Genomic DNA, 24689 nt, shown 5'->3' with positions numbered 1-24689 from the left:
CTACAAAAATTTGGGACAAAAGAAGTCAATTATCTGTACTAACTTATCTCTGTCTACCAGCCTGGGAAATGAACCCCAGACATCCACTTCTCGTGCCCTGAAAGTATTAATTTCACCATAACATATTAGGACCAGTTGGCACTTCTGCTATAGAACAACATGCCTGGCAATAATATAGAGTCGACGGTGCCTTGAGAACGTCGAGGCAGGAACAAAGAATTGTTTTCCGCGTTCAGAAGAGGGGGAATATCCTCACAGTTGTCATGACTTGGATGTCAAAGCAAAGAGTGACTATCTGAAAATGGAATTAATTCTGTTCACCTGTGGTAGATAAAGGCTGGGTGTAAAACAGCAGCTCACTTCGACAGAGCCAGCTGTCAGTTTTTGAAGAGTGCTGGAAGCCAAACTGCAGTTCTCTGTCTGTCTAGATAATGAAGATAAAAAGGGATCATTAAGATCAATGGCTCTGACCCTGCACAAAACAGGTATCAAAACACGCTGTGGTTCCAGCATCAGTTTGCGGTCGATCTCACTTGCAGAAGCTCCTGATCTTGATGGGCTAATTTTGAGTAACGGGGAAGCTGCATATCTTTATGGTGGCTGGAAACCAGAGCAAAGTGGAAGAAAAGTAAAGACCTGTCCCACACACATTCAAGTACTGCAGTGAGGAATTTCTCAACATGGTAACAACCATGGTGGATTACAGCAATCTGCTGGAAGGCCAGTGTCAGCCCTCTGGAAATGGCAGTTAATACTCCACTGGGACAGATACTAGGTCTGTGGGTTGCATTAAGAGCGTGATGAGCACCGACTGGATTTGGTACAAGGTCACTGTGCCCATCTGACAGAGAACGCAAGAATGTCAATAGCATTACGCACATTACAGGTACATATATGTGATTGTAACCTGACTGTAAGGAATTAACTGGAGCACGGATTAGTGGTATAGTCTGCAAAAAAGAGAGGAGACTAAGCAGCTGAAGGAGGTTCAGATAGCCCCTTCAGAGAAGTAGGTCATGCCTGAGGAATCTGTACTTTCTTCTGACCATGTGAAGGTGGAAGGAAAACAGCAGGGATCTGCTGGCTGGGCACACCACAGCCTGAAGAGGTTTTTCAGCAAACTGAAGTAACCTAGCACATGCATTCTGAATAGCCAATATAATAAACACACAATGACAAATAAACACCAATGACAGATGAGGCGATGCATTCAGAAGTAAGATAGCTATCCCAAAGTGAAAACACTTATCTAAGTTTAAGAGGATTACCATCAGCCACAACCCTTCCTACACTGCTCTGCCCCCCTCCCAAGTAGTATTTCCTTCTCCGCCACCGATGCTGCATAAACAAGTTAGGTGTTTATATTCTCAATCACTCAGAACTATCTTCTGCAAATAGTCCCTTGAGGTTGCTAAAATTGATTACAGGGTCAGGGTGTCAAAATGAAGTAAGAATACAAGAATGTAAGAATATGAGCTGTTTATATTAATCATAGACAGCGGAGCTCGGGAAAGGTGCTTTTTATCATTCTATATATAAATAAATACATCACTAAACTGGCAAAGGGAATAAAATCTAAGCCAAGGTTTGGTTTAGTGAGGTAGTTTATGTAGTGTAGTTTCACAGACTTTTGTAGCAACGCTCCCTTCTAGACATTCGTGACACACTGTGTGCTTTCAAAATGGGCGCTCTTTGCAGACCCAGTAGATGTTCAGCATGACAAATCTGTGCTTTGGTGGGAGGTGAGACAGCCAATGTTAACATTAAAATGATCAACAGCAGTCTCCATGCTAGCATCCTATTCCATGGACACATTGTTCAGACCCTCTGCATACTCAGGCAGCTCTCACTCCAGAAATTGTGTTTTGAAGGCTTTCTTCAAAAGCACAAAATCCAGAGACTCCCCTTAAAAACCAGAGAAAATGAGTGATGACAGTAGAAGAGCATAGAAAATGGCCTATACTGGTTTCCCAGATAACTTTCTAGCTGCCCTTGTAGGTCAGCTCCCTTCACCTTGTAGCCTTGCATCAACCCCATTAGACAATGCTGTGGGTTCTTTAATTTCCGCGTGGGCCTTTGCAGCTCATCATGTCAACAGAGATGTTTGTTGTTTGTTTTTTTTTTTTAAATAAAACTTGTGTGGGCGACAGCAAAACGGAGTGGGAAGAGCCAAGCATTGGAGGACCAGTTCTGTTCAGTGCTCTGCACAGCACACGGGAAGGGTTACTGTGTGGGTAGCACTACCCGCAAGCAAAAAAGGAGCAGAGCTCCGCTGTGGTGTGAACGCGGAGGAGGAGGAGGAGGTGGGAGGGAGATGGTGTGTGTGGATGGGAACACAGGGAAAGTAGAGTGTGTCCTCAGCTGTGTAAGAGGAGCCATGGCAGATGGCCTAGTAAGTACTGTATCCATATCTTTGGGTTAGGGGCAATCAGGGACTACAGGGCACTTTACTTAGCGGGGAGCCTTTGTTAGGCAAAACTGCATGTCTGAATGGCATTCAGGTTACAACTAGCACTCGGGGAGCACAGTCAGGCCAAGGTTGCATTTGACCGTGTGCTGCAGGGAAACGTAATGAGAGATGTCTTGGGAGACGCAGAGTTTAGCTGCATTAAAAAACAGACCAAGCCCGGCCATTTACATGGATGAGACCACCACAATTATAATGCCTATGCTTGGCTAGTGGAATTGCACACGACATTGCTTTTGTAGACCACATGCATTGCACGCAGCCCTATGTGTACTACATCTTCTCGCCCCTTATTTCAGGAACACTTTCTGAAGGCATGTTTCTCAGACCAGCCCCATATGTTTTATACAGGCTGTCCCCAGTTCCCTGTTTTTCATTCCTCCTTTAAACCACTTTCTTCCTTTCTGCTTTCTATTTCGTATGACAAAGGTACTGTGAACATGTGCTGATACTGAGCAAAATAAGGAGCGCTGGAGCTCAGGGTGATTGATGAGAAGAGCGGGAGAGAGAGAAACTCCTAGCCTCTACTAGCTGTTGGTAGTTGCAATGATATTATGCCACTGTGCCACTGTCACCTGTCATAGCTCTAGCCACGAAAGAACAGCAAGAGACAGTGGGGAAGAGGCTATGGGCTGGCACCCTGCTTTGGGCACTGAAGACAGGGGATGCTCCGTTCAGGTGGGAGCAGCGGAAGGGTCTGGGAGCACTGGCAAGTCAGGAGTCTTCCATGACATTCAAAACTCCAGCTGCCTCTAGCCCCACTGTTGTAAACGCAGAGGCAATCTGTTATGACTTCTCTGTCCTGCAGGCAAGACCCGCCGTGGCAGCCACCCTCTTCCGCTGGCAGCTGGCGGGGAAAGCAACTGGAAGGAGGGAGAGGGAGGAGGTGCACCCTCCGTTTGTCGGCTGGGCAGCCGGGCAGAGGGCAGCAGCAACCCCGCTCTCCCGACCCAGCAAGGTGCGCTCAAGGACATCCGTGTCTCCCATGCGGAAATTCCTCCAAAAGCTCCATCTGGGGCCTTTCTAACATGGCAGCAAGCCATTTTTGTACAGCCCGAGGAGAGCAGAAAGAGCCTGTACGCCTCGCACCAGCGGTAACCATCCAGTCGCTCGTTCTCTTCCCTCCCCGAACAAGAAACTTCATTTCGGGAGGAATGCGGCGTTAAACCCCCGCTTTGTCCTCCCCGCCCTGCCTCGCCGCTGAAGATTTAGGAGCGAACACTTCTGTACACAATGGCCTGGCTAGGAGCAGGGAGAGGAGGGCCGGGCGCAGCTGTGGAGGACGCGATGCCAAGGCCCAGCCCCACGCAGGGACGGGGGCTTTTCAATAGCCAGCCCGGGCGCCCGCATGGCAGCCAGCTGCCGCGGGGGCCGGGGGGCCGCGCCCCCCGCCCGGCGGAGCCGAGTGCCCGTGCTGGCGGCCGGCGAGGCGGGAGGCCTCGCACCGCTGCCAGGCGGCGGGGCCGGCGGCCACCGGGGCGCCGCTGTGGCGGGGCCCCGCGGGAAAGCGGGGCCGGGAGCGGGCGGCGACGCTCCGTGAGGGGAACGCGAGGCGGCCGCTACGCCCGCGGCCGCCGTGAGGGGCGAGGGGAGGGGCCGCGCGGGGCGGGGGGGCGCGCGTGGGGCGGGGGGGGGGGATGTGACGCGCAGGCGCGCGAGGCATTGTGGGAGTTCGCCGCCAGCCCGTCGAGCCGTTCCCGTTGGCCCCGCGGGCGGAGCGGAGGCAGCGGCAGCGGGGCCGTCGCCGGCCGACGGGAGACATATTGCCGCCGGAGGCCGCGCCGTAAGTCGCTGTCGCGGGGTGCCCGCCTTACGCACGGCCGCCCGCCCGCCGTGTGGGGAAGGGGGGTGGGGGGGGTGTCGCTGAGGGGCTCTGCCGCGGCGGGGTGGCACCGGGCCCGGGGCGCCGGGGCCCCGAACCAGCCGGGGTGGGCTGTGAGGGAGGTGGGGTCCGGCCCTTCCCTGAGGAAAACCGGGGCCCCGGGCCGCGCCGGGCGGTCGGTCGGTTCTGCCTCTTCTTGTTGTGCCTCGGGTGAAGCCGGGAGATCCACCCCGCTCCCAGCGAAATGGTGGCAGCGGGGTTTTATTTCTGCATCTGGGTTACGGTGTGGAGGCTGGAAGGAGTCCAGCGGGCGCCCCGCACACGCTCGCCCTGCACGGTGGTTTCAAGGAACGGCTGGGGGTGTCGAGCCGCGGTTCCTCACGTCTCTCTGCCTTTACACGCACGCACTCCTTTTCGTCTTTGCAACCTCGGGTCATCGGGCAGGAGAGGGTAATCTAGAGAGACTGCAAAAAGTGCGAGTGAAAAGCAGCAGAACGCGTTTTCAGTGTGTTTCGCTTTGGGATGAAGAAACCGTGGCGTAAAAGTTGCCTGCCACATGTGAATGGCTTAATTAAAAAGAGTCGAATGACATTTTCAAAACCATAAGCAAAGGCTTCCAAGAGTGGTAAAAATAAATGTTCGGCTAGAAACGGGGCCCCTTATTCTTTTGGAACTGTCACTTCTTGTATAGCCTGCAATATGTCTGCCTGCAGGATTTGAGCAACCTATACGGACTGTCTCTGGGTGTGGGTGTTTCTCATAGGGGACTGCAAGTACTGCAAGACGCAGGTGAATGCAGGTTCCTCAGACTCGGCACAAGGTATATCAGAGGAGCGCCTGGATTTAGACCGAAGACTGACATGTTTGTGTGTGTAGGAGACAGTAAGGGGAACAAACTGTTTCTGTAACTTGTATCTTCCTATAATCCTTTTGTTTCTTCTGTAATCTTTAAAAGTAAGTTGCAGAAGGCCCATGAATTTGCATCTGAAGCCGGCAGTTGGAACCAGCTCTTACACAAGTAGGGTGGTGTAAAACTGAGGTTGCTTCATTTATGTTGATGGAAGGAGACGGGTTGTTGAAATATATTTGGATGAGACTTGTTGTTTATCTCTTGACCGTACAAATGAACAACCATTTTTTCCCCAGGACTGTGTGTGGCTGTCACTTAGCAACAGGTCTGTAGGGAACTTTGCAGATCCACTGCCTCCCCCATTCCTAAGAGCAGAAGAAATAGATGAGCTAAGGAGCAAGTGAGCAATTAATAAAAACAGAACCCGGCTTCTTAGGCACAGCCCAGAGTTAAAAGATTTAGGCAGGAACAAGACAATTACAGTTGCTTTGAAAAAATATATTTAATGCAGTTGGGTATGAGAGATTTTGTGTCAAGTGGTCCCTAGAAAACTCCCCAATGTGTTGATTTTTTTTTTTTTTTAAGTGTTCTGAAACAAAGGAATTACACTGTTGTTTACTTAGTAATGGTTGCCGGTTATTTTGCTGTGTTATGTATCATAACCTTTCACACTGAAATCTTCTAGTCCTTCTGGGTTCCTAAAGAGTAACTTTGTTTTGTGGTGTTTAAGGCATACCCTTCTGATTGCCAGTAAAGCCAAATGTTGACAGTGTAGACTGAGCCATAACTGATCTAAAAACTAGTAGTAAGACTAGAATTTAGCCTAATGACAGTAATATAGGAAAAGTGCTTAAGCACTGCTTATTTTATAGATCAGCATTAGCAAAAAGAAAAATCCACCGCTGCAAACTTAGTCTTAAAATAAATCGGCATGTTTAAATTTGTCCTCAGGAGTTGCCTGGTTCTGCAGGTAAAATTCCAATACACAGCAGTGAGCTTTGATAAAATATATTCTCTTGATAAGATAGGTGATATAATCATATTCCTGAAGAATGGTCAAAATCTTGTGCTTTCAAAGAAATTCAGAAGTTTTTTTGTACAGCTTTGTCAGCCAGGATCAAGGCCTGTTGTCCGTTCTGCATAAAAGGTAGTCCTGCCCCAGCGGGGTTAGAAAATAGGAATAGAGGAGCAGAAATCTAGAACTGATGCCACAAGAGGAAAAAAGAGTCTGCAGAGAGAACCTCCCTTGGGAGAGGGAATATTGACCCAGTGGGCAGTGGAGTGAGCATTAGGTTTTGTCAGCTCAGTGCTTCCTAAAGGTAAAATTGGAAAAGAAACATGCAGTGTTTGTGGAAAGAGTGCAGTGCTTGCTCACTTGTCAGGGAAAGAGGCTATAGATGCATAAAGAGGTTATAGTTCCTCACCCAGCCCCATCCTAAAGAGAGGATGGGCAAGATTCAGCTCGTGGTCCTTGCTCCAAAAGGAGCGATGCTAGAATCGTGCCATTCATGGCCTCCCAGGGGGTCGAGTTCTTGCACTCCCTTCCCCCAGCAGTATAGTGTCTATCTTAAATTTTGTTCTACATCTGGATTTTGCCTTGGAGGCATCCATGTGAGTTCTTTATTGCATTTTTGCTTTCTTCCAAAAATGTCAAGGGGCAAAGAAGTTTTCAAAATGTTCTTTAAGACAGTTTTTCTGAACATTGAATTCGTAAATGGTCCAGTGACATAAGGTCCTGTATCAAATTTTATGCTTCCTACCTGGTATACAAAAAGCTATAATGCACAAATGGGCTTGATTTCACGCTAGCACTCCCAGCAGCGGTCAGTGAAGACAATTGTATTTACATTTTCCTGACTATTGGTGGCAGGATGCCCAGCTAAAACTGTTGTCGTGCTCCCAGTACTGTTCATAGTGGAGGTGTGCGCATTAAGGCGATATTTGTTTCGGGGTTTCAGACCCATTGTGAGAGGGAGGGACTTTGCCAGTTGAATTCAATTGTGCAACAGTGTTTTGTTTTGCACGCAGATTTTGTGAAAATATTGTTCCTCTTGTCCCCATCCTTTATGGTATCACTATGGGAATTTTAGATTAATCTTCGGTAGGAAGTACATCTATTTGGCATTCCGAGATGAGGAATGTTCTCTTAGTTTTCCAAGGGAAAATAAATGTATGTATGGTGCTACCTTTTCAGATGAGAAATTAATGCAGTGCTGGAACCGTTGTTTCACGACTAGTTTCACTCCTCTGTCTGTTTCAGACCACAAAGAGTTACTGCTTCGATAAAGCATTTAAGCTAAAATTTGAAATCACATCAGATCAAATGATAGCTGAGTGATTAGCTTTTCTTTTATTACTGTCGTACCTAGAAGCCAGTCACAGTCTGAGACACTGTTGTGCTAGGCAAGCATTATTAGAGACCATTTTATACCGACTCTATAGGCAGTGCGTCTTATAAATATGCCAGACTACCTTCTGATTAGCCAAGAACAGAGCAAGTTAGTTGTCAAAGCAAATTCAAATACACCTTTTCAAAAAGAGTTCAGTGAGCGGCTGTTATTATAGTACATAAATAGATTTAAGAGAGAATGGCAGCACTTACATTGTTAATCTTTTGAAACAACGGAAAGAAAATAGCATTGCAGTTAATCTCTTGCGATACAAAAATGAACTTTCCAGCTTAGTCTTTGTACTGGAAAGAAGAGAAAAATAATTACTAAATCTTAGTATTTATCCTATTGTAGTAATGGTTTCCTGGATTCCACTACACTTCCTGATGTGATCACGTAGATCTAAATTTAATCATCTGTTTGCTGAGTGCAGTTAATACACCAATGTAAGCCCATGATCAGAACAGTCCCTGCCTGACAGCGGTAGCATTCACAGTAATTTGTTAAGTCATTAAGAACCAGTACCTGAAAACTATTAATAGCAGGCATTTTTTATTACTACTGTTTGATGAAAGTGTCAAATTGACTGAGGTAATGAAATACTGGTATTTGGAAATTAGGTATCACTTTACCAGGATGTGCAGGCTGTACTTTCAGAATTATGTGATGTTAAACCTTTCAGAAAAACAGATGCCTATGTGCGTTTGAGGAAGATGGTATTTGAAAGTGTGGTTTAGTGGAGTATGTATCTTCACACAGAAAAATATGGCCAAGCAGAGTTACTACAGCCAATTTCAAACGGAAAAATGTTAATTATGCTGATTTCATTGCTACACCTTAACATTATTTTGTTTCTTAGAAACTGTATTTCTCGCTCGCAAAGACCTGACAGCAGAGGAGCCTTGTAGCTTGAATCTTTGCTGTGAGCCAAATTAATATAGCATCAAATTCTCATTTCTGTGAATTTTGAGATGTTAGAAAGCAGTATGAATCTTGCTACAGTCTTTAAGGGGTTTTCAAAACGCTATGAATCAGGTGCTAAATTCTGCAACTAGGGCAACAATCTGTGTCCAAGCATAGCAGAGCTACTGAAGAATATAGCATTAAATTTGATTTGAAGTCAAAGGTGGACTTAGATAAGGTGACTCCTCAGTGATATCCCCTGATTATCACCGTGATAATTTTGTGAACTGTCACATTGAAATGAAATAATTTTATTGTCAAAACTTTGAAGACTTTGCGATGTATTTGGTAAAGTTTCTCAGTAATTCCCTTGCAAAGGCAGGAGAGAGGAAAGAAAGGAAAGGACTGGTGCATTGACTGTGATTTTTTTTTTGGTGGTGGTTTTTTTTTTTTTATAATTTTCCTGCTCAAATCTTGTCTGAACTATGGCACATGTGATAAGGTTCCCTTTGATCGCCTCCCTCATCTGCTGGCTAGCAGTGACTCAGCAAACAGCTCTGGTTCATTAATGTTGGCAGCATTCCAGAGTTTCTGGTGTTGCAAAGATAAACCATTTGAGAACATGTAAGGCACGCAGTTTTCTTCGGTTTTTGATCTGTTGCCATGCTCTTTACATTTAACTTCAATACATTTTTTTTGTGGCTGTTGCAAGTGAACTCTTCTCTTTCCCTTCTCTTTTGCTGTGGAGAACTAGAAGTAGAGAGGAGACTTTGAGAGCTTGTTGGGCCATCCCTCAGCTCAAAGGCAGGACAAACAAGTTCTGCAAAGTGATGATCCTGAACCCATAATTAAGCGCGAAAAAGGTCTTCCATGCCAGGCTCTCTTTTTCCCCTTCCAAATTATATGGCTGGCAAAATTAAAAGTGGTTCTTGAAACTTAATTGGAATTTCCCTCCCTCCACCCGCAACGTCTAAAGATACAGTGATTCACTACATGTTGTAGGAATGGGATCCTTGAGAAAGGAAGCTCTGAAACTCATCTTTTTCGCATTTCACCTTTAACACTAAAAGTTCCGGAAGTTCTTGTTTTTTTCAGTATACAAGCCCCCCTGCCTTTCTGGTTCAGGCAAAGTTTTTTCCTCACAAATAAACTTACAGCTAGAAAGCTCTTTAACGTACAGTATGAGAGGATTAGGTTAATTGTCAAGATAGGTCCAGGGTTATCCTAAATATTAATGAGGGAAATGTCACCAGGAGTAGAAAATAAAGGAAATTAACCTCCAGAATTTGCAGAAGTGATAAAATATGAAAGAAAAAATATGCCATTTTATATGTGGGTAGGTGTTAGATAGACACAGATGACAGGAGACTTGAAGGTATTAAGTAGAAATAGTATGTTAAAGGGAAGAACATCTTCTGAACACCAGATGAAAGAGGTTGGAAACTAACAGCGAAGTGTTTTGCTCAAGGGTGATATAAGGGAGGTTGATTTAGCGTGACCGATGACAATTGACAGTATGTTAACAACAAACTTAGCATCTCTTTGGATAGATGGTATGTATCCAGAGACAGTGATATACAGTACACATTTGTTTCGACATATGAAGGAACCACTTCCCTTCTCTATGAATAGTCATTTTCTTGGAACTAAAAATGAAAGCGCAGTGCTCTTTCATCTCTCTCTGTTACCAGCTACAGCATGGCCATCCGTGTGTGTCTTCCATTTGGATTTTTAGATAGGATGAGCTGTATTTACTCCAGCTCCTTCAAAGCCTCTTTGGCAGTAATTCGGTATTCTTCCATGCTTTACTCATACTTTGATCCAAATGTTACAGCAGCTGATGGCTGGATGACACTCTCCCAAAGAAAAAAACCCAATATCAGGAAGTAAGGATTCCCATATTCTCTTCCAGCTATTCTGACTATCCCATAAACTCATAAGCCAAATGGTTAATAGAAGTTTACTGCTTAAGGCTCGCAGGTTTTTCCTAAAAAATTATGTTTTTCATCATTCACCTATCAGTTACAAACAAAAAGAATTATGGGGGAAGCTAGGAGCACAGGTATTTCTCATGCCTGCTTTCCCTGGTGTTTGATTGAATGAACTTCATAACATTTGTGAGGTTAAACATCTGTAGTATTGATGAAAATGGATTATGAAGTATGAAAATTTCTGGCAGAAAGTCCATAGCCAACTCAAAGCCACACCCAGCCTTCTTGCTAACAAAGACAGAGCTAACTAGATGAGAAAATGCAATTAAACGGAAGGCTTTTGAAATCATTTGTAAGCTCCAGTTAGGCAGTTTCTCAAGGCAAGAAAATTGGCTTTTGTCCTCCTTTTCACAGAATAATAGTTGTTACAGAGCTGAGTTGACAGCAGAGGAAAGGAGAAGGAGCCCTTTTGATGGCTTCCCCCTTCCAAAGTTTCCTGTCTGTTTTTTGACTTAAGTTTCATAAATGTAGTGTGACTTTCATCTGAGCTACTAAGATGGGATTATTTTGTTGAGCTTACTCCTTGTTAAAGATAATTACATTTATTTTACTTAATGTGCTGTGCAAGCGTAGACTCTTTGATGAATGGAGTGTGGAAGTGGAAAGGAAAAGAAATGTTTGATACCCATGTTTCTTTAGTTGTCCTGAGTGGTCTTCATTTGATAGTTACGTAGTCTGAATCTCAGTGACTCATTGAGATTTAAAAGACCGCAGGACGTGTCAGCACAGAACAGAAGTTGCAAAACTTAGAAGTGGGGTTGGTGAACCTGTTTTGCCTAATTCTGAGCTCACTCAGTTGTTGTGGATTCAGACATATGGCAAATACAGTTAGGTTCATAAGGACAAAGAGAGAATTCAGAGAAAAACAAAAAGGGAAGCAGAGAAGTGGTGTGATGGGAAAGCAGGCTTAAAGAGGTTTCATGGTGGAGTATATAAACACACCAGCGACTTTGCATTTGTATTAGGTAGGATTTGTGCAGCAAGGAAAGAACTAGGATGCACAGAGGTATGTGTATCACTGATGCATACTGCTGGTTTCCCTAAGAGTTCAGACGTGCAGGAGGGGGAGATGGAGACTGTCTCCTTTCCTCTGAGTTAATTTCAAAACCCAGTGCATTGCCTAAACCTTCAAAGATACCTGGAGAGCCTGTAAACCCTCCACCTCCTTGGATTTGTCAGCTTCTATTTACAGCCTGAGCAGAAATCAAAGAGAGAAAAAAATATGTTTGACAGCTGTATCAGCAGTAGGTATCTTCACTGAGATAAACGGAGATACAGTTGTCAGATATCTGCTGGGTGCTTAGACCACTGTTATGCTAAGGAAAGGTGGCAGATTGAAGTTCATCGGATTCCTAGAGGGCATGTTGAAGCAGTACAGTCTTCGATGTGGAGATAGCTGGTTTCCGGTAGGTTCAAATCTCAAGGGGTCCATTTCGGATCTTTCTAAAAATAGAACACGTAGTGTACAGGAGATGTATTTTGCTGTGCATAGGCCTTTGTTCTGTAAATTCACACATGCTTGAAAATCTAGTTTTTTATGGAAGGTGAATGCACTTTATGAAAGCTTTAGTGGATACATTTTTTCCTAGTTAGGAACATAATTATCCAGGAGCATGACAGTCCTACCAGCTATTCAAATGCCCAATGAAGAGTTTTTCCGGAGAGCAGAGGGTTGTGTCGTTCTCCTTGCAGAAAGCATCCTCTGCTTTAATGCAGAAGCTCTATTTTACATTAGGTAATTGTCACTCTTTGCTCCATTAATGGTACTGTTTTCAGAAGAGTAATTCCCAAGCAGATTTATAGGAAGTAATTTCTCTGGCTTATATATTTACTGTATGAAATTACGCCAAGATTACAACGGCAAGTAAGCATTCTGTGGAAACTTGTTTTAGGTTCTTGTTGTATATACTCTAAAAAGGCAACTTGTCTGTATGTTTAAGGCACCCTAATGCATTGCTTACCCCAAAATACTGATTTGTCTTCAAATTCGGTATATGGTATTATAGCATCAGTCCTTACTGATAACCTTTTCTCTTTTTTATTTTTTTATTTTTTTCTTCCTAATATATAGAGTGCTGTTCCAGACCCAATACAGACAAAATGTCCAGCAGGGGTGGAAAGAAGAAGTCGACCAAGACTTCCCGCTCCGCAAAGGCTGGGGTCATATTCCCTGTTGGAAGAATGCTACGTTACATTAAGAAAGGCCACCCGAAGTACAGAATTGGTGTTGGTGCTCCAGTGTACATGGCTGCTGTACTGGAATATCTGACCGGTAGGTTTTGCTGAACAATGTGAAATAGCAGCAGTGAAAGCAGTAATACAAACAGAATTTGCACAGAAAAAAACGAAAAAGATCCTCTGATGTATCGATGACTAAAAAAGTTATAGCCGAAGTAAGTGCTATGCTGATCATACATCTAAGCCAAAATCAAGGTACCTCCACCCCTGCCTCACAGCTTTGATGGCTTTTGTGCATTGCAGCACTGGATTTGCTTTGACCTGTTGTAGACACTCTTCTACCACATAGGTAGTCAGAAGGATTCCTGCTAACATCAATGCGTATGGACTGGGCCGTCAGTGTTGCAGTCCTGCCTTCTCCGATTTTGTGCTTGATGGCTTTGTTTGGGTTCTAATTGTCTGTTGAGCATACACATTCCTTTTAAATAGAGAGCTTCTCAGTGTTTACACAGAGCTGAGATTGCTTACAGCATTGTAAACATTTTTGTTCAATTTACAGATTATTTTTGAGACTACGTATGCTGTTTGCAATTTGTTTGGTTGAGTCTGTGTATAAATGCAGACTATGTTGACGTGCCCCGGATCAACGTAGCTTATTTGCTTATGTTTGTAGTCCTTTCTCTGTTCCTCTCACACATCAGAATGAGAGCACCTTAAATAATTATCTCATCCTTACAGTACCTTCTTGGAGGACCAAAGTATTATTTTTCCTCCATTTAGAAAGAATTTTCAAAGGAAGAAAATGCTTTGCCCAAAGACATACACAACTAGACACGCAAGTAAAGATCTTTACATAGCAGTTCTCCTCTCAAATGAGACTTAAAATGTTGCAAGTTTACCCCACAAACAATGTTACAAAAGTAGTCTTCTAATGGAAAATTAACCCCAACTGTAATAGCATCAACATATGGGCTTTTCGCAATATTGGTTTGACTAAAATAAAATAAATTTAAAAAAATGGATAAGAATAAACCACCAGTTCAATCACATTCACGTGGCCAGATTGATTTACAAGCATATACCTGTAGGCTAGGGATCTAGCAAAAAGCACAAGTGCTAGATGGGTTGGTGTTTGGAGACAGATTCTATTAGCATGCCTAAGGAAAAGCTTGAATGGGATCTCATTTCTCATAGCAGTGCTGCTTTTTACAGTGCATCTGCTTATGCCGGTGTTCTGGTTGCAGCAGATATAAGTGTTTCAAGGGACAGTAGTCTTTAAGCTGTAAGGGTGCACTGAGTCTCTGAGGAAGAGATGCACTTCATTCTTTCTTTGACTTAAGCACAAAGTAGCAAAGCGTGTGGTTTAACTTTGCTGGGAGTATTTAAAACTGAAGTGACCTGACTCTTAAGACAACTTTAGATACACCTTTTAATGGATATTGACATTGAAGAACAGAAATAGGCTGATTTTTTTTTTTTCACTTAAAGATGAAGATTGGTAACATTAAGAATAATTAATAGAGTGCTTGTTTTCTGTAAGGTATTCATATTACACTATTGAATTTTCTCAGCCATCAAATACCCTTTTTTTTTTTCTTGTCCGTGTTCATAGTTTTCTTTATTTGGGCCTTTTCTTTAAAAGAATGCTTTTAAACTTCATAGATGGCCTTAAAAAAATTAACATTTCCTTCAGCTAGGTTCCTGCTTACAGCAATAACAACTCAAATAAAACGCTGCTTAGGGTGAAGGGTGCTTTGAATGCTGCCCTTTTAAAGAAACAGAACAATACAGGTGAGCTTAAGGCACGGCTAATGAGCAGCACATGTTATTGGTTAACTGTTTGATTTAAAGTGTTTACTGAGGCAGCGATGGTTTAGGCAGCTAAGAGTAGGTGGGGGAAATAAAGGTGTTTCTTTAACTGCTGTGCATCCTGGGAAACTGTCTGAGGAGATTAACAACTAAAAAAAGCCAAAAAAAAGTTGCACACATCGCTTCTATAGGAAAAAGAAAAAAGGGAGGGGGGAAGGAGAGCTAAGGGGAAAAGCACCTTCTTTTTTTCTCCCTTTAAATATTTTTAAGCTGGTTTGTTTTTTTTTTTTCCTCCTCTGAAGGCTAGGTAGCTAGTCCTAGTATCCCGTATCTTAGGGTTTTCTTTCACTCTTCTACATAGATGCATCTCAAAAGCACAGATACTCTTTTCTTTCCTTACTGAGTTAGTAATTGTTTTATGTTTTATGACTGTTTCAGGCTGGTGGTTTTTTTTTTTCCCCTTCTCTTTCTGTAAGTTTTTCACACTCTATATAGTGTAATTTTTTAGCCTTTAATGCTGAGTACGTTTTCTGAACTTCAGGTCATTCATCTTTTTCAGTATAATTCAGAAACATTCCCTTGAAACGGGATGCTTGGAGATTTTTGGTTTGTGTTCTTTTCACCTCTTGGCAGTTATTACTTCACAAAACCAGAGAAATCCTGACTTCTTTCCAGGAGAGTTTTTAAAGATGCTCATGTCAGCACATGATCTGAGACTAAATCAAAGTGTTTCAACCATTTCAAAATAAAAGCAGGAACGTGACATAATAGGAAGGAGACCATGTGAAGTGGCATGCTAATAAATCGGCTAAATCAAAAAAGCAATCCTGTGCATCCAGGAAGGAAAGGAAAAACGTAAAATATCAAAAGCAGTTGTAGGAAAGAACAACTTCAGAAAAGACTAGGAGGGGAGATGGCAGAGACGTGACCTAATAGAAAGGAACCTGCTAAGTTTTGAAAACTAGTTCATCTGTGTGCAGAACATGGCACTGACTTTAATCCTTTAGAAGATGAGGTGCTAAATTTTGCTGGCCTTTGCTAAAGTTTAATTCCGATGTAAATCTGAAATTAGACAATAATGTGCTCAAATCTGGGATTTTGGTTTGGTTCAATCTGAGACCTGAACTTCTGTAATCCTTCCAGCTGTTCAGACTTGGAGTTCTCTTCTGGATCCATCTGTAGTTATGACTTTATCCACTTTGTACTTTGAAGGTAACTTACTGTTACCATGTATGTATGGCTACTCATCAGAAAGTAAAAATACACATTCTATAATTTCTTGTAGCGTATGGGCCCTTCTTCAGTCTGGGCCCAACGAAGTGCTTTTTCAAACTACATTTATGTTGTTCTCGTACTTTGTGTTAGCATGTTTATACACGGTACAGCTCTGCTAGCAGGAACATGCACTGTTTTAGCACACAGGAGTTAGTCTGGCTGCTTCAGTCACTGTGAACTAAAAACTGTGCGTCTTTGCTGTGCTGCTTTTCAGTCTCTTGGCTTCTCACAATTTCTTCTACAGGGGCTGGCTGGAGTACATCTTCCCTGTGTTGTCTGTTATAGTAACTTTAAAAAAAGTAATAATAAACTACTATATTATTAGATGTACAATTTGTGTTCTGGTCTTCAGCTAATAAAGTGTATTTCCTTATCTTACATTTCAATATACTTGACATATAAACAGGCTGCACAGCGAGTATTCTCCTTCTCTTATTCACTAAAGATTCTTGTTACCTACAAGTAAAATTACAAAATAATTCTCTCATCAGCATACCCAGTGTATGCAGTTTGGTTTCTTAAGCATACCGCCTGCTTATTCTTTCCTGCTTTTCATCTAAGGAAATAATGTGTAATGTCCACTGTAAATAGGATGCAAGTGTGTGTTCGTGGGTGAATGTGCAGAAAGTACCTTTGAGTTTTACTGATATTGAAGCAAGTGGATATACTTCCTTTCTTTACTCTGGAGGAATAGTGTGGATGCTGAAGAACTTTGCAGTAGGAGTTCATGCAGTGCTGCCTATCATGCAGGGAATAGTCAGAATATTTGATTAATTTTTGCTTATGCTGCAGAACTAATTTTGAGCATTATCAACTGCTTTAAGCTGGCGAGAAGTTCAATGTTAGTAATTCCTTTTGTCTTCTTTTCTTACTGTGGCACTTATTTTACAATGGTTCATTGCTTATTTATCTTCCCTAACGTGTACTTCGGAAAACTGCAATCCACTTCCTTATTTTCTCTGCAAAGTAGTGCATCGGTATCAATTTATGTCAAAAAAAAAGAAAAAAAAACCCTCCAAAAAACTAGGTCAGTCAAGAGGATGGCCACAGGCTTCATTTGGGGCATTGCGGCCACTCAGATGAAGTTGTATGGTTTGTATTTGTCAGATCTGGTCCAGCCATACATGTAATCAGATGCGTTCCCTTCAGATGTATAGCTTGCACAAGTTTCAATATAGTCCAAACTTTCTCACTAACTGAAAAAGATACTCCTTTGCCCTTAAAAAATAGAAATCTCCTGAGCATATTTAAAAGCAGCAAGAACCAGGCCTGCAAGTGATTTCTGCTGCCCCTGCCCCCCATCTTCTTGTCCACACTGTAAATAATTTTCAGTTGCCAAAATGTCATAGCAAATGAGGAGAAGGAGAAGTTTATAAAACAGCAGGAGAACAGGAATACAGAAGAAATGAGACTTTAATTTATATTTGTTCTGTATGTATTGAAGTAAGGTAGGAGAAAATGTTAAATGTCTGTTTGCTCCATTAGATTTTTTTCTCAACTGGATTTTTATTGCCCATTGTGTACTGTTGATCATGTATTTTGTTAAAATGTAAAATAAGCACCTTTTGAATCCCATGGTTAGAATTGCATCTGAGGCATTCTGGTGCTTACCTGAGTTTTTGTTTTCAGGCTTTCTGATGTCACCAGAATCCCTTAATGGAGGTTCATGTGCTGGAGCTCAGTTCGTTGCATTTTCATCTTGATTAATTTTCGATGTGGATAACTTTCTTAAGCCAGCTGCTGATTGGCTGCAAAATGAAAGTCCTTCCTGAATGCAGTAAGTTTAACTGCTCACTTCAGATGCTCACTTTCCGATGTGCAAGCTGATCAACTTGAACTGCTGTTCACCTCTTGTGTTCTGCTTGCTGCTGAAAATTTTTACAGGGTCACAGAGGAAAACAATGATTTGCCCTGTTTGTCAAAGCAGATGTACTACTGAACTTCTGCTTGGAAGCAGAGGGGAGCTCAGGGGTCCATGGTAAAAAAAGCATTAGGTTGAAAGCAGATTCAAGTTCCAGGCATTCTGAGACTACCATAAATAACAGTCCTTAGAGAGTAATGAAATTTAAGAAGAAAATTAATTGACAGTATCTTTTTGATACCGTTGAAACATGCATTCACTACCAAGACACGTTTCTTCTATTTAAACAGGCAGCTTTAGAAACCCTAATCCCTATTACGGTGTTGTGCCACAAACTGTGTCCCAAAAGAGGTTTAAAATAAATTAGGGGCTTGTGGGACCTGTGCCTTACTTGAGCAAGCATGAAACTACATCTTCAGATCCAGTGTGTTTTTAATATGGATTAATACTGGACCTAAAATACAGCAGGGTTGTTTATGGCAATAGCCTCCAAAGCAGAGACCTTTCGAACATACCAGCATAGCAAAGCTCCTTTGTAATGCTCCTCTTTTACGTAAGACTTGTGTCATGCTCTTAAAAGAAGTGAGATTGGCACAATTTAAAATTGCTATACTTGTAAGAAGTGCCTCTTTAGAAATAAAACTTTGCATTGTTACCAACTGAATGACCAACTTTCTTTCTGAACTTAGAAATGCATGAATCAGTCTGCTTCAAATGTATATAAATGAAGAGGTTTCTTTCACTGATAAGCCCTTCCTGGTTCCAGCCCTGTAAACACTTATGTATGTGCCAATCTTATCTTGTAGACCCATAAACTTCAGTGGATCTCCAAGTTACAAAAGTCAAGTCGATCCAAAATTACTTACCCAGTTAGGGTCCTAATGTGTTCTCCAAGCTACACAGATCAGGTTTGATGAAAAACAATAAAAGCCAAAGCATTTTCTCATAATAAAAGCCCAAGCAGTGCATACTGATATGTCAATATAGACACTTATTTCAGAGGGGTAAATATGCATCAGAATTTGCATTGTGATGTGTGTCATATTGCGATAATGTACAAAATGCTGGGCTGGGTTGGGTTGGTTTTTACATCCTGGTCACCGAATTATTTTCTCCCTTGAAAATGTTAAATTTTAGTTATATTTTAATATACTTAGATGTAGAATTAAATACTTTTTATTCTAGTAACAGTCATTACATCTATCTATTTGGCCAAGTTGCAACAAAGTAATGACTTCTACTATAAATTGCTGTTCAATTTAATATTGGTATTACCCTTTGTTTTGAAGAATGGAGTTTAAGTGAAGTGTAACACAAAAATATGGCTGATTTTGCTACACATTTTTTTCCTACCCTTATCTTAACTTGTATCTCTTGTTGAGAAGAACAAAAGAATCTATAAAGCTTAAGTTTTTCTTCTTTGGCCCTTTATTCTTGGGACTGACAGCTGTAGCACAAATAGCTAGAAAGCAGGAAGACATCCCACCTTTCTAGAGTAGCGTGCAGTATTTAGCAAGCAGGTTTTTTTCCTCAGATTTTCTCAAACATTAGAAGTTCTTACGTCAAGTATTGTAAGCATGATTTTTTTCCCCTTTTCTTTTTTCCATAAGGTTTATTTAAGAACGCCTGAGTTCAGATCATGCTATGTGTTTGGCCTTCAGCCTTTTTTCCACAGTACATTTATCCCTGAATTTATTTTAGGGATGAAATTCCATGTGGATTCTTAGGTGCAGTCAGATGAAATGCTCCATCCTCAATATAAACGTCATTGGGGAAATATAAATTTGGGGGTATACAGTGAAATACAATATTTTTAAAACAAACAGGAGGTACTTTTCCTCCAAATTGCACAAATGTCTGTGGTGTAGTGAGGCTTGTTATCCCAAGATGTTACAGATACCAAAAATGGGTACCAAACCATTCTGAATGGTTTCAGAAAACGATTAGACACATCCATAGAAATAAAATCCATTGGGGGACTACACACAAAGATGGCATTTCTAAGTTGGGAAACCACTAAGCTGCACATGGCTGGAATCAGAGGGAATGTTCTGGAAAAACAGCATTTTAAGTTTGCCTGTTCCTTTAATCCTCCTGAGCATCTGCTCGTGGGCACTGGCTGGGGGCGGGATATCAGGCTAGATGTACTTTTTGCTCCAATCAAGTTACAGCTAGTCTATACATTCACCTACCACAGAACACCCAAAGTAATAGATTTTTTTTTTTTACATGCTTTGTTCTCCAGACATAGCATGTTCAACACTTTTTTTGAAAAATCTATATAGTCACTCCTATACTGCTTCTGTAAAGTAATGGGGAAAAATATTTGTAAATATTTTTATTCTAAATAATAACAGTTGTATTTGTCTATAGATACTTGTATTTATTATGGCTTCCTTTGCTAACTTGATACAAAAAAACTTGATGTGGGGGAAGGACTTTGAGACAACAGCAATTTAATGAGTCATAATATTTTCAGTAATAAACATTGAATCCCACTTCCCTCACTGTCAGAGGCAGTATCTAATAAAACCATTATCACCATCTGCCAGATCACGTTGAAATGAGTGCGCTACAAAAATGAGAGCACAGCATATACGGATTGCATCGGCTTTGGTCATTGTTTAGTGAAGTCTTTGACACTGACTTGTATGTCTTGTTCCTCTTTGTAGGGGCATGGGTACACACACCCTTGATACACATATCCATTTCCTCTTTCAAGCCCATGGTTTGGAGTCACTTCAGTAAAATCCAAAATTTCAACATGAAGTCCTCTCCTCTTTTTGTTAAAAACATTATAAATTTGCACTGAGTTTCGGTAGATGATTGGCATCTGCCACTTCTTTAATGTTTGGAAATGCAAGTTCCTAACATGTGCCTGCAAAGGTCAAAGACTAAACTAGGACCAAGTCTTAAGACATGAGTAGTCTCCTGTACTCTGTAACAGCCAGACCAAAGCGTACATGCTGCACTTGATCAAGTAACGTCTGGCAGTAGTTATATTAATCAGGTTTGAGTGCATTTCTAAAACAGATGTAAACTGTTAGGAGTAACAGCAAAGCGTAAACTGCTAGGTAGAGAAAGCTCCACTGAAAAAGATTAATTTGAGTTCGATCAGGATTCTTTAAGTCAGTGGAGAAGAAATAGGCTATTGCTTTTTAAATTAGTAGTCGGGGTGTGACTCTTGTAATAAATAACATTTGAGTTGAAGTTCACTTTCAGGTTTCCCTGAAAAGTGAACTTACATACCTTTCACAGATCAATAGTTAACCAAAAAATTTAAAAAATTAGGAAGTTACATAACATGGGATCTCTTACAAAAAAAAACCAAAAAACAAAGGATGGTATTGAAGTGTAGAAAAGAGCTGAAAAGAAGTGCGAGTCAGATCAGAAGGCTCTAAGTGGAAGTGGCTTTTGTGGCCTGAACTTGAGTTTTATGTAAACAGCAGTCTGTCATCTGCCTCACAGAAATGCAAAGCTTACAGTAACTTGGCAAAGTTAACAGTTTCTCCTTTAAGGGGCCTAGTTTTGGTATAGCTCAGACGCTGAAGACTGAAGGGTTTGGTTTTTTTATCGCATCCTAAGAGAATGATTGCCCTGATGAGAGTTGAGGTTTCATCAAGGCTTGTTCAAAGCAGTAAAATTTCTTGAATTGATTTTCACTGCATCAAATTTCCATTACTTTGAACCAAGGCTGAGAACTGTTTTACTGGAATGCATGAGAGAGAAAGTGTTGTTAAATGATTCTACCTTCACTCTCACAACTGCAGATTCCAGGGGGATTGGGTGGAATACACAGAGAGAAGAATGCAGGAAACTCTTAACAGTCTTGGTTGATTGGGGTTGATTGGGTTAAAACCTTCCGGAATCATGTAAAATGATTCTGAAGTCAATAAAATGCTGATGGAAGGATGATTAATTTAAAGTACAATAAACAGACTCCTTGTCATGTAGTTGGCTTTGTAGCAAATACATGTTCTCTCAGTGGAATTGTATCAACATTCATTTTTCTTTGATTTCTGGATATTGTTCTCAATTTTCTTTTGAGGAGAGGCTTCAAAATTTTTTAGAAACCTCTGGCTTGTTCCTCTTGGAACTTGCGTGTTCAGAAATTGGCCTTGTGTCAACACATCACCTGTTAGTTGTTAAGAGTTTAATTTTCAAAGCTATGATTTCATCTCCCTGAAGAGAAGGTGGACAAAGGGATTCAATGCAACAGCAGTGTTTGAGCTTGAGATATAAACCAAAAAAAGAAAAAAAAAACATTTTGGGGATGAACTCAGACCAGATTGAATTGAGTATTTACATTTAGAAAGTATTATAGCCTGGACTGCATGATAAGCTAAAGGCCTTCTCATTTAGGCTTTAAAGGAGTTTTATTCAGTAATGACCAGTAATATTTTGTTTGAAAATGAATGATAAACGAAACTAGAGCATTTTCCAGGAGTGGGAGAAGAATGCATTTGCTTTTGTTTCCATCCAGGTCTGCAGTTGCCACTGTGCTTGCTTTGTTTTGGTCTAATAGTCATTTGTTTCATTTTAACCTTGTGTTGAGTTCTTGTTCCAAAATTTGGAAGTGTTGTGAAATACCAACGGTATTGAAGGCAGAGCAGTACCACTGTGAAACAGGGAAATGCAAATAATGAAATTGGGAACTTGGTAGGATGTCCAAGAGATGACCAGAGATCAGAGTCTCCTCAAGTAAAGGAAGAGGAACTTGCCCTGAAAACTTGCTTCAGGATGAGGTTTCTGTGGAGACTTCTAACATTTTTTGGTTGTATTTGAGTAGGAAATGCCTTGAGAACAGCTTTTCCTGTGGTCTTATCTCAGGCTTAAGTACAAAGATATACAACCTGTTTTCTTTTCTCCTTTAAAAATATTTAACTGAACTTTTAAAAACCTCAGCAGAAGAAAAGCAGTTTTGGCTCACGTGCTGAGAACAGGCTTAGACCAGTTTTCACTACCCATATCCATTTGCCTAGTTCTAAATATTACAAAGGATTTTTTCAATTGATATAAATGAGAACTACCTTTAAGTTATATTTTAAGAGATTTCTTAACTGTTAGGACTTTCTCTTCCCACTTTAACCTTCTCCGTTAATGATGACTGAAAAGAAGAAAAATATTAATCATAACTGTGTCTTTTAAATCAAATTGATGTGTTCATGTTATAGTCAGATTTCGAAGGCATCCATCCCTTTTCTTGCTACATAACAGCTGTCCGTACATGAATATATCCCACGCTGACATGGCATTCCTACTTAATTTTTTTCATTCCTAATTATATACTTCTCACAGCTTTTTCAGTGGATTCTTTTATATCTGCAGTTAAAGCAATACATGTTGTTTTGCTTTTTTTGTTTGAAATTATTCAAAAGCACAGAAAAAGTCATTTGTGCAAATATAAAGAGTATCCCTTCATATTAACCTGAGATTTCAATATGTAGTAATTGAAGAATTACACCTTCAAAAGCTTACAATATTGAAAAACTTGTATATTTTCCTCATTTTAAAAAAAGGAGCTTTTGGTGTTTAGTACTTCTGTAAAGTGTGCCTCATAGTTGCCTTTTGCCTGAGTGGTGGTGGTGTAATTATTCTCAAGGGGGGAAATGCCTTGAGTAAATATATGAAAGGAATGGAATAGACATTATGCAACTTACATCCTTTTTGTGAGGCCTCATTTTTGCAAAATGTTCTTGTTTCAGTCTTCTGGCTGGATAAATACAAGCTGAGTGAATCCTGATGTCATGGAAGCTCGTAATACTTTCTTTTGCCTTAACAGTTACAAGCAAAGCTTTCTCTCTTGACCCTGTTCAGTTGCAGGAGTTGACTTTTGAATGTCTGTTTCTTCCCACTGTTGGAAGATTACCTTTAACGAAACAGAACTCTTCAATGACTCAAACCCTTGAACCCAGAGATGGGTCTGACCTAAGAATTCAGATCCAATCTCAATTTTAAATACCTTTTCCCACCTACTACTCTTTCCAGCTCCACACGTAAATGCAGAGTGATTATTCTTGAAATTTGAGTCAGCTCCCTTACAGAGAGTGCTAGATTTTCATAAATTTAAAATTGGTTTAAAACATGGCTGAAACACCATTTAAATTGTTAGAATTAAAGTAGCATAAAACAGTTGTGAAAGTAAAGCTGGCTGCAGGCAAAATCCAGGCAAGTAGTCCAGATCCCATCCAGATCCAGAAAGTCTTCGTTTTTAGCGTTTGTAAGCGCTCTGATCTGTTGGGTTTGGATTAGGTTTGTCTCTGTCAGTGCTAAATCAAAAACTTGTTGCCTATATTGGCTTCAGCTCGAATTCCTCCTGATCTTCTGTTTTTATTTAAAGAGGGGAGAGTCCCCCTTTGACGAGACTTGTGTGCATAGCTGAGTTTTGCTGTTCTCTGTGCTGTGGGTCTCTCTGCGTGCACAAGCAATGCTTGATTATTATTGGAAAGCTGAGGAGAAGGCCAAAAGAAAAATTCCACCCTCCACGCCCTCCTCCTCTCTCCCTCTCCCCAAGCTCCTCTTTTGTGGTCCTCAACGCCAGTGCAAAGCGTTCTGTTCTTGAAAAGGAAGTGGGGTACCTCAACTTCCCTAAAGGACCATTAGAAAACTGTAATTTCAAAATGAGTTTCCTGTCCAAGGAAGAGGGCTTAGCACTTACAAGAACAGTTCTCCACTGTACAAGGCAGACATTTTAGTTTTACGAGGAACAAATAAAACATTCCTCTGTGCTTTACAGGCATAACACTTTCTTAGACTCTTTAGTTACGAAATGACCTGTCTGCATAGTTACGCTGATCAGTTGCAGAGAATAACACGGCCCGACTGTTTAGCAGTGCCTGATGCAGTAAAGAAGCAGAGGTGGGGGAAGCAGAGGCAAACCGAAACGTAGTCTGCCGTTTGCGGCAAATCCTTCCCATGCTTTCCAGCCGGTAATAAAGTCTGAGATACAACAGAACAATTCCTGATCTAGAGAGGTGGAGATGCTGGCGTTGTTACGGTGACAGAGAATCTTACTGGGGTCAGTGGGGATGCACGGGGTGTAACTGCGAGCGCAGCTTGTCCGTTGGAAGGTGATACAGGCCTTCTGTCACAACAGGCGGCTGTATGCAGTGCTGAGTGCAAGCTAAACCTCACGTGTCTGAG

The 24689-nt window shown here is 41.4% G+C and overlaps 1 protein-coding gene across 5 annotated transcripts in view; it reads left to right on the top strand.

The window, feature by feature from the left end:
• The first annotated feature begins 4150 nt into the window (after positions 1-4150).
• The window catches only part of MACROH2A1 (macroH2A.1 histone), a 47483-nt gene continuing 26944 nt past the window's right edge, over positions 4151-24689 (top strand). For 4 of the 5 annotated variants that reach the window (XM_076350301.1, XM_076350297.1, XM_076350298.1 and 1 more), the window contains exons 1-2: positions 4151-4250; positions 12495-12695. In XM_076350301.1, the coding sequence (XP_076206416.1) occupies positions 12524-12695 (172 nt within the window). In that variant the 5' untranslated portion in view covers positions 4151-4250; positions 12495-12523. Of the gene's footprint in view, positions 4251-12494; positions 12696-17339; positions 17463-24689 lie in introns of those variants that run through there. The other variant, XM_076350302.1, reaches the window with a different exon arrangement.

This window comes from Aptenodytes patagonicus, chromosome 12, assembly GCF_965638725.1.
Source record: "Aptenodytes patagonicus chromosome 12, bAptPat1.pri.cur, whole genome shotgun sequence".
NCBI classification, from domain to species: domain Eukaryota; kingdom Metazoa; phylum Chordata; class Aves; order Sphenisciformes; family Spheniscidae; genus Aptenodytes; species Aptenodytes patagonicus.
This window is presented reverse-complemented; position numbering and strand designations above follow the sequence as displayed.